Source organism: Miniopterus schreibersii (genome assembly GCF_964146895.1).
Source record: "Miniopterus schreibersii genome assembly, chromosome: 5".
In the NCBI taxonomy this organism is placed as follows: domain Eukaryota; kingdom Metazoa; phylum Chordata; class Mammalia; order Chiroptera; family Miniopteridae; genus Miniopterus; species Miniopterus schreibersii.
The window spans coordinates 24,710,526-24,723,026 of NC_138106.1; the positions used below are offsets into that span (position 1 = coordinate 24,710,526).

General features: G+C 37.4%; 1 protein-coding gene across 1 annotated transcript in view; it reads right to left on the reverse strand.

Annotated features, from left to right (window-relative positions):
* Window positions 1-1,511: 1,511 nt before the first annotated feature.
* SERPINI2 (serpin family I member 2) overlaps window positions 1,512-12,501 on the reverse strand; it is a 28,636-nt gene continuing 17,646 nt past the window's right edge. Inside the window, exons 8-10 of the mRNA XM_081138477.1 lie at window positions 9,305-9,391; window positions 5,767-5,856; window positions 1,512-1,761 (exon numbers count right to left, since the gene is read on the reverse strand). Of these exons, the coding sequence (XP_080994603.1) occupies window positions 1,685-1,761; window positions 5,767-5,856; window positions 9,305-9,391 (254 nt within the window). The 3' untranslated portion in view covers window positions 1,512-1,684. The remainder of the gene's footprint in view (window positions 1,762-5,766; window positions 5,857-9,304; window positions 9,392-12,501) is intronic.

Below are 12,501 nucleotides of genomic sequence, written 5' to 3' on the forward strand. Positions count from 1 at the left end.
CAGTTTTGCTCACTGGTTTATCCCCCGTGTCTAGAGCAGTGCCTGGAACTTGGTGGAAGCTCAGTTATGATGTGTGGAAGGAAGGGAGCTATCTCCAGAGCAGACTGACCTGTGATATGTGGAAGAACATCATAAGAACTCAGGCAATCCCTGGGAAACAAGAATCTGGAACAGGCCTGAACGAAACTACTATACTCTTAGCTGATTATTCTCTTCTTCCTGAGTAGAGGAAGCATATTTTTAACCCAGTTCCATGGTAAAGAACAAATTTATGGTATATCATTAACATATAGATTAGCATTTACTGTGTTATACCTAAGTAAGCTCCAGTTGACTGTCTAGGAAAATGAACATTGCTTTTAATATATTACGGTTTTAAGCAATCACAATTAATTCTAAAATGTTCTTCATAATATCTTGAATATTGCTCTAGGTTTTGCTATAGATGGACACCTAGACTTAGGGGACTGGACAGCGCAATGTTTCAGGGGGAAACCTGTACTACATTGAAGGACTTTATTTGAAGGAGTTATAACTCAGTGATTATGGTCACAGTCTTCTAGCTTAGATAGTCTTGGGTTCAAACTTTGAAATAAGGTAAAGACCACCATATTTATTTGCTCTATAGTCTTGACTGATTTATATAACATGGTCGAGTCTCAGTTTCTTTATCAGAAAGATGGGTAATAGTATCTCATCAGATTTCTAGTACAGTTAACATAATGTAAAGTGTTTAACTTTAGTACCTGACACATAATTAGGGCTCAACAATGGGTAGCCATTATCATTAAGCTCTCTGCCATGAATTGCAAAGACAAACAAACAAAAAGACACTTTACATCATTAACATGAAAATAGAAAAACTGTGAACCATGTTATATCCAGTCATTGGAATGTAGTATTATTTTAGATATTTCCATCTGACAGTTTAGGGTATTCAGAGGAAGGGTTCTGCACTTAATCTTTATAGATTACAGTCTTCACTCTAACATTTTCTTAGCTCAATGTTGTAAAAGCTTGGAAGGTCAGCCTCCTGAATCACACTAATTTAACTGCCATTTTGACGTACAGGAAAGTTTTATAAAAGTTCTCAATGTTTCTACTTCCAAGACATGTTTAAACCATAAACCAGAACAAAAAAAAAATTGATATGTCCCAAAGGTTTTAAAACAAGGCAAATATTACATGTAACACAGAGAATACCAAATTAGGATTAGCAAAAAACTCAAAGTTTATCTATTGTCATAGATACTGGATTTCTGCATCTTAAGTAGCACCCCCACGCAACACACAACACCCACTCTATGGGACCCTTACTTCCCCATGGTCTGGATAACGCTGTTATACCTGGGAGTCAGCTAGTGCAGTCTTTTAGCAACATAGAGACTCTGATATCTAAAATATCTTAGACAGGATTGTTCTAACATATTAATAATAATATTAATGCAAGTTCACTGCTTTTGATTCATATAGGCTTTATAAAACATACAAAAAGAATAGAAACATTGAATAAATTTTCATTTATCAATAATTTCATTTATTCATTAATGCAGGTTTATGTTAATACACATTAACACAGGCACAGTTTAAAACAGAAAAAGATATAAAGAACAGATTTGCAAGATGGTAATATTTTGACAATGAACTCGTTTCCAGTAATCACCTCATTCTCTCTGCATTTCATTCACAGTGAGTCTAAATCTCTTCCCTTCACATTCTGAGTGTCAGGATTTGTCACTCGTCCCATAAACAAAAATGAATCTAGGAAAGGGGAAAAAAATACTTTACGAATTTCTGGAGGAAAAAAATGTTGGTGATAATAAGCTTTTCTTAATATTTTAACAAATCATTTAGCCTTTGTTCTCTATAAGATAAATAAGCAATGTCTAACAGCAAAGCCCTCTCTGTCTAAATTACATAATTATATCTTTATTAATTATTTTTTGGTAATTTGTAAAGTAAATTAACACCCACAACAGCTTGTCATGAAAAATACATTAGTCCTATTTTTCATACAGGAAAGCAAAGATGAAGGGACCGAAAGGTATTCTTCTAAATGGACTCAGTCAGGCAAACGCCGCATCATAAAATAGTGATGAGCGTGCGGAGTTTGAAATTTGAGGCATTAGCAGGCTCTTTTTATGCATGTAACACAGCCCTTAGGGTTAAAAGTACAGCTCCTCAGATCTTCAGCTCTGAATCAAAGCTCACTGCTAAAGACAATATTTTCCTCTCTCTAGTGCCTTCAAAACCTCACGGAGGTGACATAGTCTACAGCATAAATGCAAACACCTATTTCCAGCCATCCTGTGTTTGCAAGAGACAAGGGACTAAGAGCTAGAGGACAAGACAGAAGCAAATGGCGCGTCAAAATCCATTCACCTTTCTTTCCAGCTGGGGTAAGGCAAGTGGTCTGAATGGATCCGTGTCAATTGTTGTGTTAAGTTCCTTACAGTCATATGTAATAAAGGCCAATTTCAAAAGTGATAAAGAAGTTTTATATCATTTTTAAGTTGATGGAAAGTATATTTCAATGTCTTTGGAATAACAGTGAGAGAAACCTTTTTCATTAATTCTTTCCTGTTCTGTCCAAAGTTATAATTAATAACGCCTTTATAAAAAATTATAATCAGCCCTGCCGGGCGTGGCTCAGCAGCTGAGTGTTGACCTAGGATGCACGAGATCGCGGTTCGATTCCCGGTCAGGGCACATGCCCGGGTTGCAGGCTCGGTCTCCAGCAGGGGGCGTTGCAGGAGGCAGCCGATCAGTGAGGACTCTCTCATCACTGATGTTTCTCTCTCTCTCTCCCCCACTCCCTTCCTCTCTCTGAAATCAATATAGTTTTAAAAAAATTATAATCACTAATAATAAAAAAATCTCAAAATAGTTCTGTAAAAATAAAGAAAATGAATATTTCTATTTTCCAGATACATAGGGATGCATAATTAACTTTTCCCAGGATATTTCATCTCAGTAGGAATCATCAGTGACTCTTATATCTTTATGATTCTATGGCCTCAAAATTCTTACCTGAATTATTTGTTCAGGAAATTTTTAAAGTAACTTTTATAGAAATTCATAACTGAAGACAATGGTCTAAAATTTTAAACACTCAAAAGTGTAGGACATTAGAGAAAAGCTATTTGTCTCAGCCTTTTCAATCTGTTTCTTTGACCTAGGAGAACCATCAAGCAGTCACCAATCTACTCAATACTAAATCGGAAAGATTAGTTAAATCTCCTTTGACATAATAGCAATGGATTTAGAAATAGGATGAAGCAGAAATCATTACTGTTTCCATTTTTCTCTTCATGCCCCCTTCTTAAAGAAGTGTCCCCATTTTAGTTATTGTCTTTATATAACATCTACATAAAAGGGAAACAACTTTTGCTTCCTAATATTAAAATAACAATAGCACAACTAATGTTAATGGCTTAATAGTAAAGATTTCTTAATAAATACCCTGCAGTCTGTTTCTCCCTTCAACTCAAGATCTGAGTTTTAAACAGTGTAGTGCTGTTAGTTTCAAAATCATAATTCACTACTTTCTCAGAAACGACACATTTCATGTAGCATCTTTCACAATTTTTTTTCCGAAAGTCTGTAAAGTTGGCCTATATCCTCAGCTTAAAAGAATAAAAAAACATTATTTTTCTTGAAGTTCAGCCTTGTAAGAGCTATGAAAGACCATACTAAAATATAATACTAACCTGCTAGAAAAATACAAATAATGTATGGATTTTGCCCAAGAGAATTGTTTGACCCAAAACAATTCTTAAATCTAGATAAAAATTGGTTGAACAAAAATCACTCATCCTCACACTTCTGAAATTGTCAAATGAATATATTTTGTGTAGAGCATTAAGCTGCTTAGTAGTCTACTATGCTATAGAGTTATCATCTTGGTTAATCTAAATGATTTCTTAAGTTCATTTGTGAGATAAAATTAAATAAATCTATGAATGTGTATTGTCTTAAGATAATAGCCTATTCTACATTTTATGGCAACAATTTACAGCTCCTAATAAATGAGTGGCCATCCATTTCAAATAATATTTTAAGGGAGTAACCTTAGTTTAGAAGGTTTCACTACAATTAAGATCATAGAACAGTAGGAATTGTCATTAAGGTCTAATAGTGAAGCCCTATCACAAATAAAAAAATAAGGACTTTATTTTGGGTTTTGAATTTCACTGTTGCTTAACTGATTGCTATTACATGGCCTTAGTCATCAACTTGGGAAACAGAGGGTCACAGATCACTATTCTAAATGCCATTATTTCCTTGTTTATCAATGCCCAATGTAGCTTCATTTCTTTCTGTTCTCCATGCTCAATAATTACATACTAATTGTAAGAAATAAGAGTTATCCAAAGGTTAAAGATGTATGGATCAATTGACATACTCAGAATATCTTTTAACACTGACACATCTACTACTCGAATTGAAGCTGTGTCCATGCAGTTTCAGCAAATCTAAAACTATTCCACTGTTCCCAAGGTATAACTTTCAGAAGAGTCACTCACCATTAGTTTCATGGGGCCTAAAAAGAAGAGACTGACATATCCTTTAGGGAGCCAATAGCATCAGAATCCCTAACAGATTTAGTTAACCTAACAAATTTAGATTCTGAAATTAACTACATCTCCTTTCCATGTAAAACAGCTTACACAGAGAAACTTTTCATTCTCCTTTCTGTATTCAGTCATTCACTCAATTATATTTATGGATTTGCTCATACTAAACACTATGTGCCAGACACAGTGTTATAGACTTCATATATCCTTTCATTTAACATTATGAGATGAGTATTAATATTATGTTCATATAGGAGATAAGGAAAATACAGCCTAGAAAGTGTAAGTGATTGTCTTACAACTATCAGTCAACTGAGCTGGGACTCGAGCCCAGGTCCAACACCCAAGTCCATACTCTCAATCCCTAGGGACACTGGTATTATGGGCAAGGCACTGGGCCAAATACTAGGCTGAATACAGAAGTGAATAAACAATGATCTCTGCTCTCTTCTGGTTTACAACCTTCACATGGTCATCCTGATGCCTGGAGTCCTAAATATAAACTTAAAGAAAGTTCCCTCACTGTATTACCTTCCTGATCTCCCTTTTTCAAAAGAGAAAGTGCAGAATCATCTACCCAGGCAGCCTGCATTTCCCCATGTTGACACTGTGTCGAATGCCAATCCAGTCCTCTACTGTTACCTCTACTTTTTGTACCTACCTGCTCTATGGTTCACCAAATGACCAACTTGGAGGTTCGGGATTATGTTTGGCCCCTCCCTCCCGCTCAGAGCCTATGCCTAGTCACTTATCCCTTTGGAATCCGCCTTTGAAACTTTTCACAACTCTACATCTCCCCATTTCTACTCCTGTTGCAGCATCCTAGAGAGCTGACTTCAGAGACAAACAGGTACCTAGCCCCTCTCTGCCACGTAGACAAATGACAAAACCTCTGTCAGAGCTTCTATGTCTTTATTAGTCAGATATCTAACCTATTGGAATGATGACAGCTTTAGATAAAGATATTTTAAATGATTAGCACATGTAACAGCCATGTTGGCAGCTATTATTACCATTACCCTATTTCAGGCCCTTGATATCTCTTAAAATAGAATGCCTAATAAAAAACAGGCACTCGACAGATATCCAGGGAAAGAATAAGTGGTTCCGATATGTAGATTGCAATCGGCAACTAGGAATAGGTGTGCTTAACCTAAACAGTTCCCCCAGGGAATCCCCAAAAATGTACCTGTTGGGTTATTCTTCATGATAAACAGAAATGGACGATTTGCTATAAATTGGTTTTGAGCCAGGCTCATGATCACAGGGACTTGTACTCCTATAAAATAGAGACAACAATTATTTATATGTTCACATTAAATATCGTAAAGAAAAATTTTTAAAAATCAGTAAAGAAAATATATCCATAATACTTTATGTAGACAGGAAAGGCTATCTTGTTTGAGGAGTTAACATCTGGAAAAATTACCATTTTCTAAATGCAGAGAAGTTTGAAATAAATTTGAAAACCAAAGAGCAGAAGAATAAATATTGGATCAGTCAGGGGCTAATTCTAACTTCACATTTATGTTCAACGAAGAAGAAATTCAGATACTAGATTCAATTTAGTGAAAGCATTTGAAATATTTCATCTTTAAATAGCAATTTTCTGCTCACTTTTTATTTACATTATATGATTTATTCTTATAATGTTTCAAGTCTAATTCCTATGCAGATATGTTTGCACTTTATTTCTGTTCTTCAGGCTTGCGTAATCACATCTGAGTTGAAATTTATTTTTTTAACTTGCCTTCCCAAAATTATTCTGTGAGCTCAAAGCTTTTAGGATTTGTGCTGTCAATGTGTCTGGGGTTTTTATTATGAGATCAGAAGCAGAGATTTGCTGCCTTAACAATTATTTACTATGATAATTTATACCATGCTTCTCTATTGTGTCATTTGTCAATATTTAGAGTAGGTGAATTTTTGTGATTGAATTTTTTCCTTTATAGATTAAATATTTCTACACTCAATTCAGATCTTTCCTTTACTAATAATACAATGATTTTGTACAATTTTTTAGACCTATGAAAAAATAATTTAAAAAAAATGTAATGTAGCCTTGGTCAGGTGGCTCAGTTGGTCAGAGTGTCATCCTGATACGCCAAGGTTTCGGGTTCCAGCCCCAGACAGAACATATACAAGAATCAACTCATGGCCCGGCCGGGCGTGGCTCAGCGGTTGAGCGTCGACCTAGGATCCAGGCGATTGGGGCTCGATTCCCGGTCAGGGCACATGCCCGGGTTGCGGGCTCCATCCCCAGTCGGGGGTGTGCAGGAGGCAGCCGATCGGTGACTCTCTCATCACCGATGTTTCTCTCTCTCTCCCCCTCTCCTTTCCTCTCTCTGAAATCAATAAAGATATTAAAAGGAAAAAAAAAAAAAAGAACCAACTCATGAATGCACACATAAGTAGAACACAAATTGATGTTTCTCTCTTTCTCTCTCTCTCAAAAATAAATCAATAAATAAGAAAGATTTTAAAAAATGTAACGAGTCTTCAGAACTGAAAAACAATAGTACAAAAAAAACCCCCCCAAAAACACTATTTCTCTGTAATCTTTGTTTGGGGTCCAAATTAAAGTGACAAAAACAAATTCATAGAAGACACTGTTTATTTTTTTATCCACACAGGAGCTTCACAGAAAAGAGGTGAATACCTAAAGAAGTGGTTAGGCTTGAGCACTTATGTATCATATTTACAAAAGGTGGTAAATTGTGGGGAAGTGACTAGACAAAGGAAAAAGGCTTGGACTTCTAGGAGTATAAATTGTGGAAAGGTAAATATATGGGGGAAATTAATGGCAGATAAGGGTTATTCAGTAAGGTTTGCTGTGCAGACACATTTTACTGCCAACTTCCATCTTCCGTGATAAAATTTATGCCCTACTTTTAGGCAAATGGGGTGGGTCGAGAGCTCTTTTTGTATCTCTTGTTTCTCAGTTTCCTTCAGCTCAAAATAGCGTTTCTGCCAAAGTGGCACATTTTAGGGTGGCATATTCTGATCCCCTTCACAATAAAACAAACTTAATAACATAAAATGCATAGCACTATCCTGTTTGGATTATCAGGGCTATGTTGCCAAAATTACCAGTGAATACATGCCCATGTCTGCATTAGTGAGATAATCAGAAAATCGTAGTCAGTATAACTCCAATTTTCATTTGGGTGAACACTTGAGCTTTTTTGTTCTTAAGCAACCCTTGAGCAGATGCCCGAAAGTTAAAATATGCTGACTGTTCTGAGGTGTAACACGTTAGGGTTACTGCTGATCCCTAAATGACTGTTACAGCCTGTTGGAGAACTCTCGACTTAAAGTGAGGGCCAGGGGACAACAGCAGAGAGAACTCTGACCATGAAGTTAGGAAACTGATTCGGTTCAAACTCTGCTGTAAAGTCATAGTCTGACCTCAGGCAAGGCACTTCACACTGCTGGGCTTGTTTTTCACCAATATAATGAAAGGATCAGATAATTATCTGTTATAACTCTTTTGGTTCTATGTAAAAGCAGCTGTAAAATTTGTCTACATGGGGAGTGACCTCATACCAATGCAACCTTTTGGTTTCTTTAAGAATTAAAATATTGCACTGCTCCAATGTAAGCTCCTTAAGTACAGTAATAGAAAATCCTTCAGGAGATGCCAAATGAGGGTCCACTGTGTCACACCCAGATGTGAAAAACCATTGCCACTACATTACAAATTAATCAAGAAACTCACATCTGCATAGACATAAAAATTTATCAACATAACGATTTAAATAATGCACAACTTTTACATATTGGTTACAACCCAAATAGTCTAAAAAAAATAAAATAGACATATGAGGGACTCCTTTAAGCTGTTTTTTCGTTTCCAATTGAATTTAAGGCTTTTCTCTAATTATTTTTAAATATCTCATATACAACATAGTTACTAATCAAAATTTCATTTGTTCAAGGAAATGTATCATAGAAGAGTGATTCTCAAACTTTAATGTGCACACAAATCATCTGGAGACCTTGCATTTTTCTGATTCAGGAGGTCTGAAGTTGGGCCTGAGCTTCTGCATGTCTAACCAGTTCCCTAGTCACACTGAGGCTGCTGGTCAATGAACTACACTTGCAAGAGCAAATCCAGGCTGCAGGCCCCCATAGAGCACTGGTTCTCAACCCTGGAAGCACACTGGAAACACTTCGGGAAAGATAACAAATGCTGGAGCCTGGATCTTATCTCCAGACATGCAGGCTTAATTATTTTTGGCCATGTACTGGACATAGTATTTTTTAAAGGTTTCCAAAGGTGATCCTAATATTCAACTAAGTTTGAGAACCACTGCCATGGGGAAAATGACAAGAATCAATGACAAAGGACTGACTTGGTGTGATGGAAGCATGAAATGAATACAATTACTTAAGAGTGAGCATTCCTGAACAATCATGATTTTATACTTGAACCTAAAGTTTTCTCACGCGTCCTACCTGCTAATTGACAGGTAATCCAATTTGCAAACAAGCACATATCAGTAGATAGGCCTCAACTCCTAATTAAATTCCTTCCCTTCCTTTTGCATTAAGCTAGGGCTGCAGAGATGTTTAAGCACCTTATACAACCAATTTCTTTTTTCTTCCTATAGAGTACTAGACAGCAGGAGTGAAAAGTGAGATCCGAGCACTGCACAAATGCCCGCACCCTCCTGCTCATTGCCTCCCCAATCTCTCCTCCCGACTTGTGAAATCCTTTGTCCTACCAGTAGATGCTGCAGCTTCACTGCCATCTTCATTTATCTCAAAGAAAACCTTTTGCACAACTTGGGAAACATACACCTCAGATGAATCTGTTGGAAAATATGAAAGTGTATTTAGGAGTTAAAATTTAGAGTCATTGCTTTTTGGGTCCCAGGTTAATTACATTTTCAAATGAACAGAGCAAAGGAAATAAACTCTTTCCAAGTTAATTAATTTGCTGAAGATAAAGGTGGTTCAAGTTTAACTTTTGCAGAAATGATATAGAGACAGATACAGAGAGACAAAGTTTGGCCCAGATATAAGGTAAACACAGAAGGGTATAAGCTTCAAATAAGATATCCATTAAGTAAAATAATTTGAATGGACAGTGGGTTTTGCTCCCTTTACCCATGGTTTACAGACAAGATGAAAGAGGCTTTACTTATTGGAATTAATCTCACCCTCTGTATTCAACCTCAAAGCCAACTTGCCTTTTAAATTCTGTATTCAGTTTTGATCTAAGTTTAAAACAAAATTTACTCTCCTTTAAAACCGGTGAGACTATGAAAGTCGAAAGAGCTTCTGTGGTATCTGTTATAAAATCACTTCAGAGCTATGCTTTAAAACCTGTCAGATTTTTCAGTGTAAGATGGTGTCATGCAACGTTTTGTTCTGGTGTGGATACAAGCTGGGAGAGATGTCCCTCTTCTCTCCTGATGTATGTGTGAAGAGTTTCTGATACAGTGAGGATGGTCTCCTTGAGAAGGGAGAAGAGAAATCATGAGTTTCAGAAGCCATCAGCCACCCCTGCTCCGACAATGTTCAGCAGAGAGACGACTGAAACGTGGTCTGTGCATTCAATGGTGATGAGAGGAGGAAGGGGAGGAAGATGGGCCTTGAAACTTTCAAAGAAAGGAGAAAGAGGAGCTTTATGTCTCAGGGAGAAAGCTGATGTGATGCAGGTAGACTCCACCAAAGCCACCAAATGTGAAAAGATTACTGAAGAAATACCTCAGAAAAGGGGAACTAGCTCCAAAGCTTACTGAAAATGAAATGACCTCAGGCAAGATAGCCAGAGGTCATCAAAAGAACACTTACATAAAACCTGGCTTCCCATCCCGCTAAAAGCAAACTCCAAATCACTTACGATGATTGTACCTGGGCCCTGATTACTTCATATCTTCATCTTCCCTCCTGTCTTCGTCGGGTAGTCTAGCTACAACTTCAGCCCACAAGATCTTAACCTTAGCTCTCCCTCTGCTTAGACTCCTTCCCAGACATCTCCCTGATTAGCTCCCTTGTTTTCAGGTTTCAGCAAAAATGTCACTTCCTACGAGCAGTCTTCCCTCACCCTGTCTAAAGGTAGTGAAGAGGGGCATCCACCTCCTTGTGTAGATTAACTGAAAAAGAGAGTGGTCTTTAAGGTCAGGCAAAAAGGCACCTTCTTTCTTCAGGACTGCCTAGAATACGACAGGATTCACACAGAGAGCACAGAGTGGGTGATCTAGGGACCCATACCAAGAGCGAAGACCAAAAAGTAGGCTGGGGAGGAGTAGAGCATTTCACTCGTCTTCACAATGTCACCAGACCAAATGACTCTCGGGCTATTGGTCTTGTGTATTCCATCTTATCACAGAGAGGGCCCGGTCCTGGGAAAAGAACAGGACCTGCGAGGCAATAGGCCAGATCAAGAAACCTGGACTCCATAAACTCACTGTTTTCTTCACCTTTGTAATAATTCTTTCCTTTAATTTCCTATGAAAATTCCACATATGTCTTTGTCAAATTAAAAAGACCAAAAAAAAAAACACCTTCCACAGCTTTGCTAGACATGCAAGTAAATATTAACATGCCACTTGCCTCATTAGTTTGATGGGTTTTTTTATTTAACGCTTATTGAGTACCTACTATGTGCAAGATGTTGAAAGAGGGGATTTATATACATTCTTTCATTTACTTCTGCCACTAGGATAATTATCTCCTTTCACAGATTTGTTCTTTGAGGCTCAGAATGGTTAAATATTTTACCAAAGATGACATTAAAATGTAATAATGGAAGTCAAATCTTCATCTCAAAACTTCTAAAGTAACTCTGAAAACATTTCATCTAAAACTTCCAAACTACAAGAGTCCAAGGTAGTGTCTCTTTTGTGCAAATACCCCAATAGCACTAGTGGTGGGCTGGTTCAAAGTACCCTTCAGTGAATGCTGCTTGCACAAATGAAAGGTAGGGATAGCACAGAATTCACTCTTTCCCTAATGACCAGGAATAGTGTAATCCTTAGCTGTGGTTGTTCTATTTCAGGCAATAAGACAGAACCAAAGTAGTTAAAACAAATCAAACAGGTAATTAAGGAGAGAAAGAGCTGAAGATGTTGAACATTTATTCTCTGTTCAAGGCTGTTCTCTTGCATAAATTCTTTTATGAAGCATTTTGGAGGTATTTTTTGGACAAATCTGCCTGTAAAATGAGATATTTAGAAATCACAAATTGCTGGGAATTTGTAGAGTGAGTGGCTGTTTGAAATGTCTGAGGTACAGCGAGGAAGCTTCCAAAGGCGAGAAAGAAGTTTAAGATGAAAAGGTGCTCGCCCGGCCGGGCGTGGCTCAGAGGTTGAGCGTCGACCTAGGATCCAGGCGATCGGGGTTCGATTCTCGGTCAGGGCACATGCCCGGCTTGCGGGCTGCAGCTGATCAATGACTCTCATCATTGATGTCTCTATCTCTCTCTCTCCCTCCCCCTCTCCCTTCCTCTCTCTGAAATCAATAAAGATATATATAAAAATAAAACCTTCAAAAAAAAAAACAAAGATGAAGAGGTGCTTGAAAAATGGCTTGGTTTATTTCAGGTCGTTGATGTGGCCGTGTTCTAGGGCACACTGAGGTGGCATCCTGTTGCAGTATTTAATGTTGACGGTCTCATTTCTGATGCTGGTGAAATTGTCAAAAAAGTTAGGTCTATCTGTCAGCGTGAGAACAAGTAGCTAAATCATGTGTGAAGGTGACAATGAATATCTGTGCCACCTGTGTACCCACCCAACTCCTCCACCAGGAAAGTGCATTCTGCTCATTTACCCACATAATTGATAAGTGAATAAATTAATGTATACTTCTTCAAAGCCCGGGTATTTATATAGGAATACACAAAATTTCCATGTTATCACACAAAAGCCCATCAGATAGATAGGCTTGTATTATTAGGACCCTTTATATAAAACAG